At 38.1% G+C, this 21,299-nt stretch overlaps 1 protein-coding gene and 1 non-coding gene across 2 annotated transcripts in view; one reads left to right on the top strand and one right to left on the bottom strand.

Annotated features, from left to right (window-relative positions):
• Window positions 1-16,796: 16,796 nt before the first annotated feature.
• Window positions 16,797-21,299, bottom strand: part of ALPK1 (alpha kinase 1) — a 144,283-nt gene continuing 139,780 nt past the window's right edge. The window contains exons 17-18 of the mRNA XM_023518193.1: window positions 18,708-18,894; window positions 16,797-17,300 (exon numbers count right to left, since the gene is read on the bottom strand). Coding sequence (XP_023373961.1) covers window positions 17,101-17,300; window positions 18,708-18,894 — 387 coding nt within the window. The 3' untranslated portion in view covers window positions 16,797-17,100. The remainder of the gene's footprint in view (window positions 17,301-18,707; window positions 18,895-21,299) is intronic.
• LOC111727906 lies at window positions 20,548-20,654 on the top strand. Its single transcript, XR_002775335.1, has one exon. It is a non-coding gene; the product is annotated as a U6 spliceosomal RNA (small nuclear RNA).

Below are 21,299 nucleotides of genomic sequence, written 5' to 3'. Positions count from 1 at the left end.
TTTTTTTGAAGCTACTGTGAAGGGAATTGTGTCTTTGATTTTCTTCTCAACTTGGCTCTTATTAGCATATACAAAGGCTACTGATTTGTGGACACTGATTTCATATACTGAGATGTTACTGTATTTCTTGATCACTTCTAGGAATTTTGTGGTTAAGTCTCTGGGGTTTTCTAAGTATAAGATCACATCATCAGTGAAAAGTGAGAGTTTGACCTCCTCTGCCCCTATTTGGATGCTCTTTATATTCTTCTCCTCCTGATTGCATTGACTATAACTTCCAGAACTATGTTGAACAATAGTGGTGATGGTGGATATCCTTGGCTGGTTTCAGTTCTTCTTCATTCAGTATGATAGTAGCTGTGGGTTTGTCATAGATGGCTCAGTCAGCTTAAGAAATGTGCCACCTATGCCTATTTTCTTAAGTGTTCTGACTAGAAAGGGATGCTGAATTTTATTAAATGCTTTTTCTGCATCTGGTGAGAGCATCGTGTGGTCTTTGTTTTTACTTCTATTGATATGGTGAATTACATTTATGGATTTGTGTATGTTAAACCAGCCTTGCATCCCTGGGATGAAGTCTACTTGCTCATGATGTATAATTTTTTATTGTTTAGTTGCAATTTATTTGCCAAGATTTTATTGAGTATTTTTGCATTGATGTTCATTAGTGAAATTGGTCTATAGTTCTCCTTTTCAGTCGAGTCCTTTCCTGTTTTGGGATCAGGGTGATGTTTGCTTCATAGAATATGTTGAGGAAGTTTCCTTCCTTCTCAAGTTTTAGGAATTGGTTCTGCAGTATAAGTACAAGCTCCTCTTTGAAAGTGTGATAGAATTCTGGTGTGAAGCCTCTGGTTCTGGGCTTTTTAAATTGTTTCTGTAATCTCAGTGCTTGATATTGGTCTGCTCAAGAGATCTTTTCTTTCCTGGTTCAGTCTAGGGAGATGATGTGATTCCAGGTATTGGTTCATTTCCTCTACATTGTCAAATTTCTGGGCATAGAGTTTTTGGTAGAAGTCAGAAATAATATTTTGTATCTCTGTGATATCAGTTATTATTTCCCCCTTTTCATTTCTGATTGAGGTTACTAAAGATTTTACTTTTTATTTTCTAGTTAATCTGGCCAATGGTTTATGAATTTTATTTATCTTTTCAAAGAACCATCTTTTGTTCCATTAATTTTCTGAATGATTCTTTTGTTTTCAATTTCATTTATTTCTGATTTAATTTTGGTTATTTCTTTTCTTCTGCTAAGTTTGGGATTGAATTGTTTTTCCTTTTCCATTTCTTTAAGATGATTCATTAGATTGTTTTTTTGAGAAAAAGTCTCACTATGTTGCCCTTAGTAGAGTGCCACAGTGTCACAGCTCACAGCAACCTCAAACTCTTGGGCTCAAGTGATTCTCTTTCTCCTGAGTAGCTGGGACTACAGTGCCTGCCACAATGCTTGGCTATTTTTGTTGTTGTTGTTATTGTTGCAGTTGTCATTGTTGTTTAGCAGGCCCAAGCCAGGTTCAAACCTGCCTGCCTAGGTGTATGTGGCCAGCACCCTAACCACTGAGCTATGGGTGCTGAGCCAATTCATTAGCTTGAACTCTGTCTTTTAGAAATTTTCATGATTTTTATAATTTTTTATAAATTTCCCTCTTAGGACTGCTTTAGCAGTGTCCCACGGGTTTTGGTAGCTTGTGTCTTCATTGTTCTTATGTTCTAGAAGTTAATGATTTCTTCTTTTGTCTCTTCCTTGACCCAACTGTCATTCAGCATAAATTTGTTTAGTTTCCATGCCTTTCTGTTGGGATGAAAATTTTTGTTGGAGTTGAGTTCCACATTTATTGCCTTGTAGTCTGAAAACATATAAGGTGCAATTTCAATTCTTTTGATTTTGTTGAAGTTTGATTTGTCTCCTATCATATGATCTATTTTGAAGAATGTTTCATGGGCTGACAAGGAGAACATATGTTCCTTTGCTTTGGGATGGTGTGTTCTGTATGTGTCTATTTAGCCCAATTGTTCTAGTGTCATGTTTAAGTCCCCTGTATCTTTGTTTAGTTTTTGTTTAGAGGATATGTCCAGCTCTGTAAGAGAAGTGTTGAAGTCCCAACTATAACAGTGTTTAGGATACCATGTTGCTCAGACCAATTAAGGTCTATTTCATAAATCTGGGAGCATTTAAGTTGGGTGCATAAGTATTTAGCACTGAAATATCCTCTTGTTTTAGTGTTTCCTCGACCAGTATGAAGTGACTGACCCCTAAAGTTTCTTATCTTTTGAGTATTCAAACAATAATATAGGCATGACTATAAAGGGATTTTGAAGATGTAATTAAAGTTCAAATCAGTTGCCCTTGATTTCTGGAGATTATTTGGGTGGGCCTGAGTTGATCAGGTGACCCTGTGTAAAGCAGGTGGTTTTCTAAGAGTGGAAGAAGTCAGTTTTGAATCCTGAGAAGGATTCAGTGTGCTATTGTTAGCTTTGGATGTAGAGACACTACATGCAAGGAGGACCACAGAGTGGCTACAAGCAGCTGAAACCAACCCACAGCAAGGAAATGGCCACCTCAGTTTTACAACCAGGAGGAACTGAATTCTGCCAATAACAGGAATGAGGTTGTAAGATGCCAAGTTCCCAATGAAAACACAACCAGCTGATACTTTGATTTTAGCTTCAGTAATATTCAGCCTTCAGTAGACATCCCAGCCCTATCATCCTGGATTTTTGACCTATAAAACTGTGAAGTAAAAACAGGTGTTGTTTTAAGTTGGTAAATTTGCGGTAATATGTTATACAGCATCAGAAAATTAAGACATGTTTATTTTAAGCGAGTGTCCTCTGGGGCTATGTAGTGCCACAGCCTTGATTGTAACTAATTTTGTGAACCTATGTTATAAATTTATATGTTTTTGGAAAATCATGTTTTCATAATCAGGATGGAAAATTTGTGATGTTGAATGGACTTATAGCACAGATCAATCACACAAAACCTGGGGAAAATACCATGAAAATAAAACTTGAAGAGTGTGGAGGTACCTATACAGAAAGCAGAGTCTGTCAGTAAACAACAATCAGAGCAACTGGCATTTATATAGGAACTAACCTTAGATCAGGTGGAAAACAAAACTAAAGTTGTTAACTCTACCTCTGCTTTGGTTTAGAGGATACAAATATATGGTGGATAAATAATTACAATAATAATGATAAAAACAATAGCAGTAACAACCATTTATGGAAAACTTGCTGTGTGCCAGGCACTTTCTAAGTGCTCTTTCTAAGTCTTACAAAGCTTTTGAGGTTGATACGATTAATATTCTTTTAACCTTTGGGTGGTAGTAATGAAAAATGTTCCTGAGTTTAATGAAGAAAGAAACAGGAAATGAGGGCAGCATTTTGGCACAGGAAATTAAGTGCCTATTTTGGTTTCACAATGCACCTTTAAACTTGGAGTCTCAATAATCCTTAGCTGTTCTGGATAAGGAAGGAACCACACTTAAAAATACCATTCTTAGTGCCTTGAAAACACCTGCTTTCTGAGCCCAAACCAATAAATGAACCTTTATTACTTATTATAAAAATAAGTCATGCTTTATCTGAAGCCTGCCATGTACTGATATACATAATATAGATTAAAAACATTTACCAATCATCTTAAATTACAAATGATCAGCCATTTCTTCATTTTTATCTGATTTGGAGATATTAAAAAATAGTGATAAAATGAACAATAACACAATACAATTATTTTTTGCCAATTTCAATTCACATACTATAAGTAGTTTCATTTTTTTAATTAAATAAGCAAATAAAAATCATGGAAAATAAGAGAGGATTGAATCTCCCTAAAGGATGAAACACTCAAGCATTTTTGCTTTTTTACCCAGAGGAAAAGAAAAAGCAAATAACAAACAAACAAACAAAAAAACTCTGTCCACCCAGGAGCTAATCCATTTTCCACACTCATTATCATTCAGATGAGTCTTTTGTAAGACAAAGATGTCAGCATAGCTTTTTTCAGTGTCTGAGAACGCCTTTCTTATTTGGATTGTACAAATAAAGAGGACCCTCTGGATCTAATTAAGAGATTTTTCACCTGCCAACATTCATTCATTCAGTTCACAAACATTTATGGAACACGTGCTATATTCAAGGCACAATGTTAAATACTGTGTTACACTACGAGTTATGCCACAATGGGTCAATCATAAAACCATACTCTTAATTAATCTTGCGATTTTTAATGATTTAATTCTTTCATTCAACAAGGCCTTATTAACAACCAAGTGCCAGGCTAGGCACTGCGGCTGCCAAAATGAACTCACAATTTCTGCTTTCACGTGCTCATAATCTAATGGGGAAAGGGGAAAGCAGAGATATAAACAAGTAATTACTGTGCAATTGAGGTCCCGTCATAAAGGTCTGTAATGGTGTAATGGAGCCCGTGTGTGTGTGTGTGTGTGTGTGTGTGTATGTGTGCACATGTGTTTTTAGAAAGTGGTAGAAGACCACTGACAATGTGAATGTTACTTTTTTTGCATTATTATTATTATTGTTATTGCTCACTATGTCGTTGTAACAATCATCTGATTTCTTTTCTGAATGTGTTTATCTTCGTTCTTTATGAGGTTTTTGTTTCTAGTCCTTATTTTAAACAGTGTTATTATTATCAAATTTTAAGCCTTTTTAATTTTGTGAAGGCAAAAAGTGGAAACCAAATAAACACATGTATATGTATAGAGAAAGTAAAAAAATAAAAATAAAAAACTGAATAAAAAAAAAAGAATGTGGTAGAAGAGCCAGAGAAAGTCTCCTTGAGCAGATGATACTTGAGGTGAGTCTTTCTTCTGTTTTCTTTCTTTTTTTTTTGAGACAGAATTTCACTTTGTTACCCTCAGTAGAGTGCCATGGCATCATAGCTCACAGCAACCTCAAACTCTTGGGCATAAGTGAATCTCTTGCCTCAGTCTCCCAATTAGCTGGGACTGCAGGTGCTGGCCACAGCACTGGTTAGTCTTTCGAGAAGGGATCTTGGTCTATTTCAGGCTGGATTCTAACTCCTGAGCTTGGGCAATCCATGCACCCCGGCCTCCAGAGTGCTAGGATTATAGGTGTGAGCTGACATACCAGGCCTTAGCATTTTTTTTTTTTTAATTTTTAATTTTATTTGAGACAGAGTCTCACTCTGTTGCCAGGCTAGGGGGCCATGGTGTCAACCTATCTCTTAGCCACGTTAAACTCCTGAGTTCAGGCAATCCTCCTTTGTCAGCCTCCCAAGTAGCTGGGACTATAGGTACCCACTACAATTACTGGCTAGTTTTTCTATATTTAGTAGAGACAGGGTCTCACTTTTGCTCAGGCTGGTCTCCAACTCCTGAGCTCAGGCAATCTACCCTCCTCTGCCTCCCAGAGTACTAGGATTACAGGTGTAAGCCGTGGTGCCTGGCCCTTGAGGTGAGTTTTAAAGGACAAATAATAATTTCGAAGGGGACCATATGCCAAGGGAGGTGAGGGCAGCTATTTCAGGCATAGAGAAAAGCCTTGGGAAACAATCGTGGGAAGGTGCATCATATTTGGGGAGTTGCAGTCACATATGGCTGGGAGGGTGTGGGACTACCTGGAGACAGGATTGGAGAGATAGGGAATGAGTGAAGCATGTTTGAGTATTATTTAGGTCAAACCAGATGAACTGACAGATATTAGATTATTTTGACTTATGAAAACTGCAATTCAAAAATATATCAAGGTGACATAATAACAGTGAATGAGCATCAGTAAATAACTACAAGAATGGAACCTATTATTGTTGTTACTCTTATTTGTGTTCCCCACCCTCTACCCTGATTAGACATGGCTTCTCCCTGGGACCCAGGGTGTTCTCTGGATCTGGAGGAGACTGTGAGTTTATCTGCAGTTAAGCAGTCTTGGCCGCCACAGTTAGGGAGAGTGGATTGGGAAAATAAACTCAACAGGACTACATGGAGGAAATAGCTGAAGGAATGATGACAATAAAACCCTATCCTCTAGTGAACACCAAAGGGGCCAGCCCTCGTGCTAAGTCCTTTATACCCACTTTCTGTATGGGAACTGTAGGACTCCAAGCAACCAGGTGACTTGCTTGGTGCTACGCTGCCAGTAAGTAGCAGAGCTAGCCCTCATTTCTGTCTAATTCACAAGACACTTCCTTCAGGGAGGCCTATAACTAGAGAAGATCTGGCCACCATCTGAAGTTTAAGAGCTCTTGTCCACAAAAGGGAAGACCAGATAGTGGACGTAGTTCCAGCAATCAATTCAGAGTATCAGAAATCCTTGTTTTATAATTTAATTTTTTTGGTCTATCCCCATCAACCCATGAACAAATTAATGAACTATGGTATATGTATACCATGGAATACTATTCAGCCATAAAAAGATGGAGACTTTACATCTTTTGTGTTAACCTAGATGGAGTTGGAGAACACTGTCCTCAGTGAAGTATCCTAAGAGTGGAGATGCAAGTATCCAATGTACTCAATGTGCATATGAAGCAAGTAAATGAACAAATACACGCCCATGCAAGAGGAAAAACTCAATTAAATTCAAGTTGGGGGGAGGGGAGAGGAAGGTGGGGATTGGTGTGCACTCACCTAATGGGCACAGTGTAAGGGTATGTGGCATACCTGGGTGTGGGGCACAAGGACAACAGGGACCCCACCTAACAAATGCAAACGTCGTAACCTAATCACATGTACTCTCAGAATAATCTAAAATTTAAAAAAAAATTTAAAAAAGGTTTGGCCTTAGGAAGGGAGAAAGAAGAGATGGTGTGGACCATGGGGAAGAGGATATATAACAAGCCATTTGGCCATATGGGAGGCAAAGTAAAGGCAGGGCACTTTCCCAACCCACTGGCAGAGAATCAGTAGGCTCTCGAATTTAACTCTTCACTTACTGTGGCTAGAACAAAGCTCATTCTGCTTAGTGAAATCCTTCTCAATAGCAGTTAAATAGCTGGGAGAAGAAAGTGACATCATAGGGTGAAAACCATATTTGATCAAGAAATGCAATATTAAAATGTGAAAAATAATTACTAAAGGAGTGTTTCTAAACTTTGAAGTTAGGCTACATTTTCATCACTTTGGGAGGTGGTCCAGTTGAGACTCTCTGCCTTTTCCTGCGGTTTTGTGCTCTTGAAGCCGCTCACGCACCACAGTGCACAGTGGGGACAATGCCCCGGAGGCCCACGTGGTCCAGGAGCAAGGCGTCTCCTCCATCATCCAAGTGGCCTATTTGAGGAACTATCTTTTGGGTGTGTCATTTCATTTGTTTCTTCTGTCCCCCATGCCAAGAGTGATGACATGGGTCATTTCTAGTTAACGTTGTGGACCGTGCACTTAGAGTGACCTTTCTGACTGAGAAGAAGCCATTCACAGTCTGGATTTTTAAATGTTTTTCTCAAAAACAAAAAAAGTGGATGTATTTCTTTAAAGATCACGATTTGAGTTTAGATTTAAGTGACTGCAGCTCTCTCAGTCCCCCACCTCTTTTCATAAGAAACATGTTTTTGTTAGGGTCCAAAAAAGAAAAGAACTCTAGGGTTACTTTTCAGGAACAAAAGGGGAGCAATTTTCAGCAGAGTGGAATGTGTAATTAATCTTTCCAGTGGAAAAACCTAACAGTAAATAAGCCGATCACTTAGCGAGGTCTCTTCTTCTCCCTTCTAGCAATTGTGAGTCAATTACACCAAACTAAAAGAATGCTTCTTGAACACGATATTTTCTGATAACTGAAAAGATTGTTAAGATTTATAAAATATTAACTTCCCCCACTATAATTTTCAGTTCATCTTTTTAGCATTCGAGATACTGATTGGTAGATGTTCCAAGCATGGCATTTTCGGGACATCTTCAAAACAGTTTGAAGTAACAGGAAGTAAAACAGTAGACACATACTAAATGATCAATGCTTTAATTCATCTGGAACTGTATCTTAATCTAATTTTTAAACTGTTGAGTGTCAGTCTGGCCTTCCCTTTACATCTAGGTTTATTTAGAACTCTCTGTCTCTTAGTTATCAGCTACTGTGTAGCCACTAAGTAACAACCAAAAAAAAAAAATGTTCCTGGCCTAACTAGGATGCATCGTAAACAGTGGTCTTCTCTTCCGTCATTTGTGTTTTTCCCCTTCTCTCCAGTAGTCACGAGTTGAATATAATAAAAGCAGACACTTGGCAATGCAGAGTTTTAGAGATGCCAAGTCTAATTCATCTTTCTATGTTGTCTAAAATTGCTTAGGAATAACTTTTTGTTTGTTGACTGTGAGTTCCAGCTCAGCATAGATCATGCAGGTGGGAGGAGAGGAGGCAGGAGGGAAGGAGTCAGGTCTATTTGAGGGCAGGTCGTTGAGGTTATGCTGAGTTGTGGAGCTCTCTAATATCCAGCTCCATCTGAGGTCATCTTTCTTGGCGCTTGTCTGGAAGTCCTAGAACTTTGAGAGTTGCAATTACCTTTATCAGAACAATTTATAGCTCTGAGTCTTTGCACATGGCATGTTTCAAAGACTCTTTGACTCCATTGCTCTTAACGTTTGTCTATGTTAGAAGGATATTGCTAACTTGTCTATAAAGGGGCACAGGGGCTGGTCACTCAGACTGATGCCTGTGTGCTGGCCTGGTTTGCTCTACTTCCTCTCATGAACATGCCCTGGAGGCTGGGGGAGGATACAGCTGGCCAGAGGCTCCCATCCCTCATCCCCCATCCTCACTGATGCAGGTGGCTCTGTGGTGGCTGTCCAGCCCAGGGGAACACTGCACACAATCCAGGTGCTCGGTCCGGAGAGAATGTTCCCTATTGAGATCATGTTGGGAACATGGCTCTTCAAAGCCGATCGCTGTGGGTCCTTCTGTTATTTGAAAAAGACCATGTCAAATGTCGAACAAAAGTGTCTAATAGTACCTCTCTTTTTTGTGATTAGTGTAGAAAAGGTTAAATCTGGTAACTGTCCGTGGCAGAGAAAACTTACATATTTGAGCTCTTACATGTTCTTACAGGGCACTTACAGAACATACAGCTGTGTGAGACGAGTAATGTTTAAAAATTTAGTTAAAAGAAACAAAATGGAACATTTTTTGGTTTGAAATCCCATTGTTTAGAAAAATGATCTGTGCTTCAAGAGAAAACTTGGCATGGCAAAGTAAGGGCAAAATGTGAATAATAAGGAAATTTCTAATGACACTGTTGGAAGCTAAAAAGAAAACACAGAATTCTTCCTGTTTAACTGGTGTCATTTCCATTGAAAATTCTCAATGGCAAAACACAAACTAAACTTTAAAATTCTTTTCACTTTTGAAAAATCTTTAGAGAGAAATGGATTTTTCTCGTGTTAATTTTAATTAATGCACTTATTCAATCTCAAATTAAATACTCTGATACTTATTGTTGTGGTCTTTTGAAATTTTAAAAACAAATATAGCCCAATTATAGATTCAATCATTTAACCAATAATATTTTCTGTGATATGCCAAACATTTGCCTGTGAATTAAAAACTGTATCCTAGCCTTTCACTGTGAACTCATTTCTATATGAGATTCATTTACAATTTTATTACTGTGTAGATCACACAATAGAATAATGGTGTTTATAACTTGATACGATAGCTGCAGGATTTGGAACTTACTCCAACCAAGCTAACTGCCCCAGGGCCAACGGCTGCTCATTTATTTCACCAAATTTAAATCAATTGTGGAGGCAGTCAGACAATAAATTGTGTGTCCATCGCTAGTCATAAAATTGGCATCTCCAACAGCAGAGACTGGTACAGAGATTTAACAGCTCCCCTTTTGGGGATGGACTCTTCTTTGTACCATCTCATGTAGGGAATAAAAAAAGTACTTGGATGTAAAATGACATTCTTTTTCTGTTAAATTCTGTCTTACCACCGTTATAGTTGAGCCCAGTGTCTTTTAGCTTCTGTAAAAAGCTCCCACTTACTGCTTGAGGGGAATTCTTTTGTCTGAGCAGCGGAACAAGATAACCGACTTAATCTTCCTAGTAACACGTGAGTCGCCATGTATCATTTTAATCTGCAAAACACTAAGGCTGAGTAGTGTCACATGCTGATTTTACTTTTCTATGAGAAAGTGACTCCCCGGCTCAATGATGGATTGCTTGTTCTCTTTAAACAACAGTCAAGATGGTGAATGCCCTGGGGTGATAGACAGAGTGTGCAATGGGAATGGGGGCAAATCTGATGGCCCGGTTCAAGTTCACCTGACAAAGCTGGAACAGTCTGCAAGCAGCATTCGAGAAAGGATTATTCACACTTGCATTATATTTTTGAATGCATTTTTCTCCTTGTGCAGCTGCAAAGCTCCCTCACACTGAAGGTTTATGCACCATAATAAAGAGATTTATTTTTTTTTTCTCTCACTCTCTCTTGCTTCTTACAATTTACACCTAATTTCTGCTGAACTGTTCAGGCACAGGACATCTGTATATCCAAACTGCGCAGAACAAACATCATCTTCAAAACAATGGCACCGCTAGAAGACAGTAAGAAAAGTCTGACATTCCTGATATCAGAAGGAACAAAGATAAAGTCTCCTTATGTTGAGCTTAACTCCTAAATCTTAGCTCTTTAGATATTGTCGTTCACAACTCTACTCACTCCACAAGCAAAAGATAAAAATTTATTAGTTACTTCAATTTAGAGAATTGATAATGGAGTTTCCCTAAGAATTATTTGCAAGTATTTCGATATCCATTTTGCAATGAGAAATAAACATTAAGGAATAGAGGTAGAGCGTTTAAAAAGTTTAGACACAAGAAAACACAATAAGTCCTTTTATGAGGTAGAGGTGGGGCTGAGGAAATTCTATTTTTTTTTCCTTTCAACTTTCCACCTTTGCATCCATCCACTTTTCTTTTTTTTTTTTTTTTTTGTAGAGACAGCATCTCACTTTGTCACCCATAGTAGAGTGCTATGGTGTCACACAGCTCACAGCAACCTCCAACTCCTGGGCGTAGGCAATTCTCCTGTCTCAGCCTCCCGAGGCCCACCACAACATCTGGCTATTTTTTGTTTCAGTTTGGCCGGGGTTGGGTTTGAACCCGCCACCCTCAGTATATGGGGCCTGCACCCTTACCCACTGAGCCACAGGCACTGCCCCATTCACTTTTCTAGTCACATCTTACCTTACTGAAAAATGGTTTTCTGAAACCTGGAAACTCAGACATTCTTTCCTTGTTGCCTCTCACCCTAGGCAGTAAGAATTAGTGAGCTAATTAGCACTCTTTGATCATCTGAAGTGCAAAAAATTATTATGGGTGTTTCATTTACTTATTTAATGAACTAAGCACCAACTGTTAAGCAAGGGCTAGGAAGTAGGGAGAGGCACAAGGCCCAGGTAAGGCTGGGGAGATAGAGTCACCTCCGAGGTGACCTCCAATGATCCTCATTTGCTGGTATTCATGTCCATTTGGTCTCCTGCCACATTGCATTAGGGTTGGTCTGTGTGGCCAAAAGAATTAAGAAGTGATGGTATGTTACTTCAGAGACCAGGTTATATAAGATGTTGTGGCTTCTGCCTCTCTCTCCCTTAGGTTTTTCTAGCTGCCTTGATGTCCTAGGGACGGCCCACATGGTGATGAATTAAAGCCACTGCCAGCAAGAAAGAGACCTGCCAACAGCACATGACAGAGTTTGGAAGCAGATTCCCCAGTCCCAGTCAAGCCTTCAGAGGACTGAAGCTCCAGCTGACATCCTGAGTTTAACCTTAAACAAGACTCTGAGCCACAGCTCCCTAGCTAGGCCCCGCCTCCCTCCAATTTCTGATCTATAGTAACTTGAAGTAATTCAAAAGTGTTGTTCTAAGCCTCTATGTTTTAGGGGTAATCAGTCATTCAGCAATAGGTAAATAATACAAAAGATAATGATAATTTAATTACAATATAGATAATACGACACACTTATATATTAGCTCCCCGGTAACTGTGTAATGATAGTTGCCCAGGGGAATTTGAGGATCTAAGGCGAGGTACCTTGCTGGGGTTTTGGTGGGGAGGTGGTAAAGAATAAAGGATGTCAGGAAAGATTTCTTTTCTTTCTTTTTCTTTTTATTTTTTTGAGACAGAGTCTCACTCTCTTGCCCTGGATAGAGCACCATAATGTCATAGCTCACAACAACCTCAAACTCTTGGGCTCAAGAGATTCTCTTGCCTCAGATTCCCAAGTAGCTATAGGACTATAGGCACCTGCCACAGTGCACAGTTAGTTTTTCTATTTTTAGTAGAGACATCTTGCTCTAGAGTTCAGGCTGGTCACAAACTCCTGAACTCAAGCTATCCACCCACCTCAGCCTCCCAAAGTGCTAGGATTACAGGCATGAGCCACAGCGCCTGACCTGGATGTCAGGGAAATTTCTTGAAGAATGTGTTGGTTGAGGCAACTCTCCAAGAATGAGAAGATGTCGTAAATTTCTGGTGAGTATAAAAAAAGCAGGAAAACAGTCACTAAGTGATGAAGCATCTTATAGTGGGGTGGGAGGTGGGATGGTCTATAAATTAAAACCATAAACAATTTAATATTACTAGAAAGTAAACTGCAAGATTAGGAAGTAATAAGCTAAGGAAAAAGCCCGTATGCCCAGCTAATAATGTGGGCTTTTACTGGAAAATAATAATTTGGATTTCTTTTTAAATACTACTTTTAAAAATATATTTTATTGCAGACAATGTAGAAAACATCAATGATAAAGAAGAAAATAAAATCCACTCCCACAAGTTTACTAGGGAAAAACACTAACAATATTTCAGTGCATTATATATTATTTTTTTCTATATAGATGGATTCTGCAGCAACCTGAAGATCTTAGAGGTAGATTCTTCCCTTGTGAAGCCTCCAGATGAGAACATAGTCTGGCTAATACCTTGATTGTAGCCCTGTGAGACTCTGAGGCCGGCTAACCTGGGCCTAACTCCTGACTCACAAAAACCGTGAGATAATAAATGTGTGTTGTTTTAAGCTGCTAAAGTCGACATAGACAGCAATGGAAAACTAATACTCCTTTCCATTCAGACTTTCATCACCGGTGTTCGACTATATCTGCCCTTATTAAGGTCACCGGGTGAACTCCACATGGCTAAATTCAACATTTTATTTCACAGTCCTCATCTTACTTATCTATCAGCAGCATGTGACAGAATTTATCATTCCATTCTTGATTCATGTTCTGCGCTTGACTCAGAGGATTCTCTCCCCTTCTTTCTTTTTTTCCACCTCCAGAACCCCCTCCCACTAGATGATGTTGGAATTTCTTTCCTACGTATCTCTTACTATCTCTTTTTTTATTTTCTAATCCTTTACCTTCCTGCTGCATTTTGGCTAATTTCTTTATCTCTTCCTTTCATTTCAAGAATTCTTTCTTGAACTACACCTAATCTGCTGTATGACTGTAGTTTTCATTTTCTAGAAAATCAATTAGATTCTTTTTAAACCTGTCTGGTCTTTTTTACATTACTATTTCTATAAACCTTAAAATATTTTTTAAAGAATACTGGATATTTATTGTTACATTTATACAACATAGAAGTACATAACAACATTAAATAAAAGTAAATGTATAACAACATTAAGGGGGATGATAACCAATTTCTGGGCAGAGCTTGGACTGAAGGTGAAGTAGAGATCAGAGGTCTCTTGGAGGCTTCAACAATGGTATTACATTTAATTCCTTAAACTAGATGTGCAGTATATGGGTGTTGACATAAATAAAATTTTAAAGAGATTAAAAAAAATAACATCTTGGAAATTCCTCTCACAGTACAATTTCTGCCTTTATAATACAGAGTCATGCATTGCTACAAAATCTTTACTCCTCTAACATTCCTGATTTAGCAGTCTCATCTCACTTAGCAGACATTCTAGCTTTTTTTTTTTTGTAGTTTTGGCCAGGGCCAGGTTCAAACCCATCACCTCCCCACCCCCACCACTCCTGGTATATGGGGCCAGTGCCCTACTCCTTGAGCCACAGGCGCCACCTGACATGATCAAATTTTTTTTTTTTTTTTTTTTTTTGGAGACAGAGCCTCAAGCTGTACTGCCATGGCATCACAGCTCACAGCAACCTCCAACTCCTGGGCTCAAGCGAGTCTCCTGCCTTTGCCTCCCAAGTAGCTGGGACTACAGGCGCCCGCCACAATGCCTGGCTATTTTTTGGTTGCAACCGTCATTGTTGTTTGGCGGGCCCGGGCTGGATTTGAACCCGCCACCTTAGGTGTATGTGGCTGGCGCCTTAGCCACTGTGCCACAGGCGCCAAGCAAGAAATGTGTTCTGATGTGTGCTTTCCACCAACTTAACTTCTCCATCACACTCAATTTCCAGTTTCTTCATCCATTGTTTTTACCTCCTTTTGTGTTGATAAGATATCCATATTCCTTTCTGAATGCAAACATTCTGACCTCTACTTCTGATTTCATCTTCTATAACAGGGGTTGGCAACCTTTTTCTGTGAAGGCCTACAGAGTAAATATTTTAACTTTGCAGCGTACAGTCTATATGTCACAAGTACTCAACTCTGCTACTGTAACACAAAAACAGCTATAGATAATACATAACTGAATGGGTGACTGTGTTTTAATACAACTTTATTTACTAAAACAGGTGACAGTGGCTTTGACCCATGGACCATGGTTTGCTAATCCCTGTTCTGCAACATCTAAAAGGTCACTCTGTCAATGACCAATAATGGCCTCTTTTGCTGCCAGTGGTCTTTTATCTTTGTCCTTAGTCTCTTACTCAATAAACATTCTTCTATTTTGATTTCTATTCTTCTATTCTTGATTTTTCTGCAGTACTTTACATTGTTGACCACTCCTCCTTATGTTCTTCCATAATTTGTTTGATACAAGCCTTGGTTTCCATCATCTCTATTTACTCATTCTTTAGACTTTCCTTTGTATTCCTTCCTTTCTATGATGTTATACCTAAGAACTTTTTTTTGTGGACATTTAAAAATATATACACAAGTAGAAAGACTGGTGTGATGAATCCCCATGTACCTCTCTCCCTGCTTCAGCATTAACACAAAGGATCCAAGCTTCTTTCATTTAGATACCTGCTTTTATTATTATTATTCTCTATAGCATTAACCCATCACGTCATCATTTTATCTAACACCTAGTCCATAGTCATAATCCCTAAATGCCTCAAAAGTGTTATTTTACCACTAATTTATTGTTCCACTTTTAGTGACAAGACTGAGGTGTAAGTAGCCATCACCTGGTTTCCTCTATTATAAAGTTCCCCATCAACTTGTATCCTGATAGTTTTAGCAACCATCAATGCCTTTTTGCCCAGTTTCATTATTTCATTAAAGGATACAAAATCATGATTTTCTAGTTCTATCATTCCTTCTATGTTTATTAGTTAGAATTGTTCTATAACATTGAATAGAATTATTATTATTATTTTTTGGCCAGGGATGGGTTTGAACCCACCACCTGCAGCATATGGGGCCAGTACCCTACTCTTTTGAGCCACAGGCACTGCTAGAATTAACTATTGCATTATTGATTTTCAAAATAAGCTTACAAAAACCCCTTTATCCAATGTAGAATGTTTTCCTTTATGCCTAGTTTTCAAAGAGCTTTTTTCTTTTTGACGATGAACTGGATTATGAATTTTATTAAATGATTTTCTGTATCTTTTGAGATTACACAATTTTCTCCCCTTATTTTGTTAATAGGATAGATTACATTTTTTCCCCGTTTCTTTAGTAAACTTGTGTTCTCCAAAATGTAGATGCAGGGAAAGGATTAGACATGCAAGATCGCCCCTGGGGAAAATGACTGTGAAGGATCAACAGGAGGGAATAAGAGTGAGAAGGGGGGCCATGATAGAGGTCTGACACTACAAAAAGAGAGAGCAAAGCAAGCAAAATTGGGCAGGAGGAGTCTTGGACTACACAGTTGTAAGCAAGTTTTGGTCAGGCCAGTGGGAAGACTGCCACAGTCAACTGTCAGAAGCAATCTGTGACTATCGTCTTTGCCATGCTTAGTCACTGGCTGAGAGCACACTGCAAGGAATATGGCTTCAGTGTAAACAGAGTGATGGATCCGGGGGGTAGAAGCTGGGGTTATCAGCCACCCATGTTTCCCACAGAGGAGACTGGAATGGGTCTCCTTTCCCCAGCTTCAATCATGAAGAGGCATGTGTGGCAACCCCAAACTGAGAAGGGTGTAATTATCAAGTTGAGACTCTTCATGAACCTAAGTGTGAGTTCCACCACTAGGTAAGCATTAAGCCTTCCTGAGGGAATAGTTGAAGGTGAGGGAAATTCAGAAGGAACAGAGGAGGTGGATGACAGAGAGCACCAGTTGTAGCTCCAAAGAGTCATTGTGGAAAGGAACTGTTCTATTTCACCAGTCTTCCTCTGTGTGTTTCTTTTAGCAAGACCATGCAGGGCTGTTCCCGTGAGGAAGTCGATCTGTTTGGGGGAAGGGATGGACTGTGATGGCCATGAAAACATGCCATTCTTCCATCATACCTTTCAGAGATTTAAATATACTAGAAGAAAATATAAGAGAATTAAAAAGAAAGAAACTCAGAATACAGAGAAGATCTAAATATCATACATAACCAAGAAGCCATAAAATAAAAGATCGATGAATTCAACTGTATAAAAAATTGAAATTCATACCACAAAGACTTGAATTCTTTAATAGATAAAGATTTCCTAAATCTATAGGCAAAGCACTAATGGTATCAGTCTTGATAGTGACAGAAAGCTCCCAAATTGCAATGGGTTAAACAACAAAAGTTTTTTTTTTTCTTAGCAGTGCTTTGTCTCTACCCTGGGTCACTTGGAGCTCTCTTCCATGGTACCTTTACTGCAGGACTTAAACTCAAAAGCAGATACCTCCTGACACGTTCTTGGTAACTGTGGCAGAGGAAGAGAGAATCCACAGGATTATTCTGGCAATTAAATGCAGGCCTGAAAGTGACATTCATCAATTCCTTTCACAAATCATTGGCCAGAACCAGTGCCTCAGCCTCCCCCAAGTCCCAAAGGACCAGGCTGCGCCATATTTTGTGTGCCTGGAAGGAGACTGCATTACCATCCATATTTGATTTGTTTATGATTTGTTTGGTTTCTTTATTGAAGGTCTAGTCAAAGAAAGGCGATGGCATATTTCATTGCATTTCATATGCTGGTTATTAAAGAAGTAAAAAATTCCTCTCTTTCCAAAATTGGTAGTGACATCTTTCTGATCAACAGAGTGAATCTGGGGATCTGTCAGGTAGATGAGCCCTTTTCCATTTCCAGTTACCCAACCTAAAAGAGAAATGAATACGCATGACTATTAAGTCCTCTGTAAATGTCAGTTGGGTGTTTTTTTCAAACACACACACATACTTAAAGAGATAATTTAAGAACTTGGTCATCCTGTGGCTTATATCTTTAGCTAATTTCTGCTAGGGAATTTGAGTTACATATTCCAATAACTGGTTTAAAAAGAAGAATTAAATATTGCATAATTATATTTGTCAAATATGATACCCAGATCACCACTATTCAAGGAATTAAGAGAGTAAAAAAAAAATGTGCTTAGAATAATTATTAAAATCATAATCTTGAATATTTCTTTCATGATTTTTCAGAATTTTCTTTAGTGCCTTGCTCATTAATTCATACATTACTCTGTTCAATAAATATTTATTGAGTGCAGCCACTGTACAAAACACTATTTTAGACACCGGGGATACAGAAGTGAAAAAGCTACTCAAAATGTACTCATTACACTAACATTCTTATGAAGTAGGACAGATCAAAACCCATAAATATATATAATACATGACAGAAGAGAGGTCTTCTGGTGGTCATGGAGTCATTACTAGAAATAATGATACTAAATGTCATTTGTCATTAACATGAAGTGTACAGTATTCACCAACAAGAATTCTGATGAACAAAATGCCAAACTAAAACAAAATTAAAATATTAATGTAGATGATAAAAGAAGTCAGATTCAAGGACACTCAGCTTTATGTTCCAAAATGATTCCAATTATAAAACCCAGCATCACATTTTCAATAAGGGTAAGAGATGAAGAGAAGGAAAAGTGGGCCAGGCACAGTGGCTCATGAGTGTAATCTCAGGACTCTGAGAGGCCAAGGCAGGAGGATGAGTTGAGGTCAGGATTTTAAGACCAGTCTGAGCAACAGTGAGACCTTGTCTTTACCTAAGATAGAAAAATTAGCTGGTGTGGCAGAATGTTTCTGTGGTCCCAGCTACTTGGAAGGCTGAGGCAGGAGGATTGCTTGAGCTAAGGAGTTTGAGATTGCAGTGAGCTATGATGATGCCACTGCATCCCAGTTTAAGTGTCAGAGCTCTCAAAAAAAAAAAAAAAAAAAAAAAAAGAAAGAAAGAAAAATGGAAAGGAGATGGAAAAATGCAATGAAATAATAATAAAAGAAGCTCTTACGGATTTGCTGTGAAATTAAGCCCTACAAAATATGAGCCAGAATCTCACCAAGTATGAGACACCTTAGACAGGGTGTAGAAGTTTTAGATTTTTTTTTTTTATTTCAAGAGTCATTTGCTATATAATTAATTTAATTCTAAATAGTAGCCCATACACTGAACAATCTATTCAATAATGACTAATGAAACTAGTTACAAAATGTCACACTTACACATAAGTCATATTAAAAATAAAAACTAATTCCCAGTTTTACATACCTTGCAAATCAACCACAACATCTCTGTGATTAGAAAATTCATAGGAAAAATGACCATAAGCCAAGCCATATTCTGTGGCTTTGTATTCTGTTTTCACCACTTTTGTGTTATTTGATAATTTTACAAATTCTCCCAGTATGTAAGGCTCCACACTGATACATCCTTTTATTGTCTTGCCCTCTAAAATCTGAAAAAAGAAACAGAAAACAGTATAGCATAATGGTAAAGGGCATTGAGTTTGAACTTGGGTAGATCTTGGTTTAAATCTATTCTCTGCCACCTGAGAGCTTTGTTATTTTAGACTTCAATTCCCTCAATTTCAATTCCTCATCTGAAAAGTGGTATAACAATAATAACCTTTTAGGTTTGTTAAAAGGATTATATTAAAAAATTTATGTAAAGTGCTTTGAGGCCAGGGGTTTGAAACCATCCTGAGCAACAGGGAGACCCTGTCTCTACAAAAAATAGAAAAAGTTGGCCAGGCATGGTGGTTAAAGCAGGAGTTTAAAGCAGGAGCATCCCCTGAGCCCAAGAGTTTGAGCTATAATGATGCCATTGCACTCTAGTCCTAGTGACAGAGTGAGACCTTGTCAAAAACCAAACAAATAATCAGGCTAAAGATCTAATAGACATTTCTCAAAGAAGGTATAGAAATGGCCCATAGGTATATGAAAAATGCACATTAGTCACCAGAGAAACACAAATCAAAACTACAATGAGATATCCTCTCACCCCAGTTAAAATGGCTTTTAATCAAAAAGACAGGCAATAACGAATGCTGGTGAGGATGTGGGGAAACTAGAAGCCTTGTACACTGTTGGTGGGAATGTAAATTAGTGCACCACTATAGAGAACAGTGTGGAGGTTCCTCACAACAATCCTACTGCTAGGTATACATTGAAAAGAAAGAAAATCAGTATATTGAAAAGATTACCTGCACTCCCATGTTTATTGCAGCACTATTCACAACAGCCAAGATTTGGAATCAACCTAAGAGTCTGTCAGTGGATGAATGGATAATGAAATTATGGTATGTATGCACAATGGAGTATTATGCAGCCATAAAAAGCATGAAATCCTGCCATGTGCAATAATATGATTGGAAGTGGAGAATATAATGTGAAGTGAAATAAACCAAGTACAGAAAGACAAATATCACATGTTCTCACTCAAACAGGGAACTAAAACAACTGACCTCATGGAGATAGAAAGTAGACTGATGATCACCAGAGGCTGGGAAGGGTAGGGAGGGGTAAAAAGTGGGGCTGGTTAATGGATGCAAAAATATAGTTAAATAAACAATATATGATAGCACAAGAAAGAAATATTAATCAACAAGAAGTTAGGGTATACTTTAAAATAACTAGACAAGTGGAACTGGAATGTTCCTAACACAAAGAAATGATAAATGCTTGAGGTAATGGATACCTCAGTTACTCTGATTTGATTTTATGTCTATGTCAAAATACCACATGTACCCTACAAAGACATATATGCAACTGTTATGTGCACATAATAATTAAAATATAAAAATATAAGGTACAAAATGGATTGTAGTTATTATTATGAGTGATGAATGATGGGTTAAAAATGTCTCTGGCCTGTGAAAAAACTAATATAAGTATGACTACACTAAGGATCTAATATATTTGGGGGAGAAGAGTTTTCTTGATCCAAAGAATAGGAAATTCAATGAGGTTTAAAGGGGTATCTGGGGTGGCGCCTGTGGCTCAAGGTGTAGGACGCTGGTCTCATATACCAGAGGTGGTGGGTTCAAACCCAGCCCCGGCCAAAAAAATAAAAAAATAAAAAAATAAACTACAACATAAAAGCATACCTGGTGCTCACTTTGGTAGCACATATACTAAAATTGGAACAATACAGAGAAGATTAGCATGACCCCTGCACAAGGATGACACGCAAATTTGTGAAGCGTTCCATATTTTTGAAAAAAAAAGAAAAGAAAAACAAAACAAAAATAAATAAAGGGGTATCTGTTTTAAGGGGTATCTTTGTGAAGAGAGACAAGTCTCAATGGTCCCAGAAGGCAGAACTATAATCCTTGGGTAGAAGTTAGAGGAAGATAGATTTGGGCTCAACCTAGAAACTTCTAAACAACTAGAATTATTTCAAAGTAAAAGGTAATAACTTTTCTTAGTAAAGTATTTAAACAATGGTTTAGTAATCACTTGGTTGCAAAGGGTGGGGGCCAACAGATGTAAAACAGGGAATTTATGCAGCATGTTGGGAGGGATAATTTGCGCTAGGTATGATCTGTAGAATCCTTTCTCTTTCTTGCAGTACAGAGACACTAGTTAGCATTTTACTAAAAATGCTATGTAGGACCAAGGACTAGGGTCAATTGATATTTAAATGTGACTTAAAAGATCTAAATGTATTTGGATAGGAAAGGTCATACTTATCCCATGTGTAAGTAGACAGAGTAGATGAAGTAGATGAAGGAGGCTGGTAACTGAGTTTATTGGGTTTTACCAGAATGATGGTGGAGGTACATAGGTTGGTAATAGAAATCTAGTCTAATACACACATGTAGGCCTATTTAACCAAACCTTTGACTTTTTTTTTTTTTTT

The sequence above is a fragment of the Otolemur garnettii genome, unplaced genomic scaffold, assembly GCF_000181295.1.
Source record: "Otolemur garnettii isolate 467f Iridium unplaced genomic scaffold, OtoGar3 scaffold00129, whole genome shotgun sequence".
Taxonomy (NCBI): domain Eukaryota; kingdom Metazoa; phylum Chordata; class Mammalia; order Primates; family Galagidae; genus Otolemur; species Otolemur garnettii.
The sequence above is the reverse complement of the archived record's forward strand: the minus strand, read 5'-3'. Positions and strand labels throughout refer to the sequence as shown.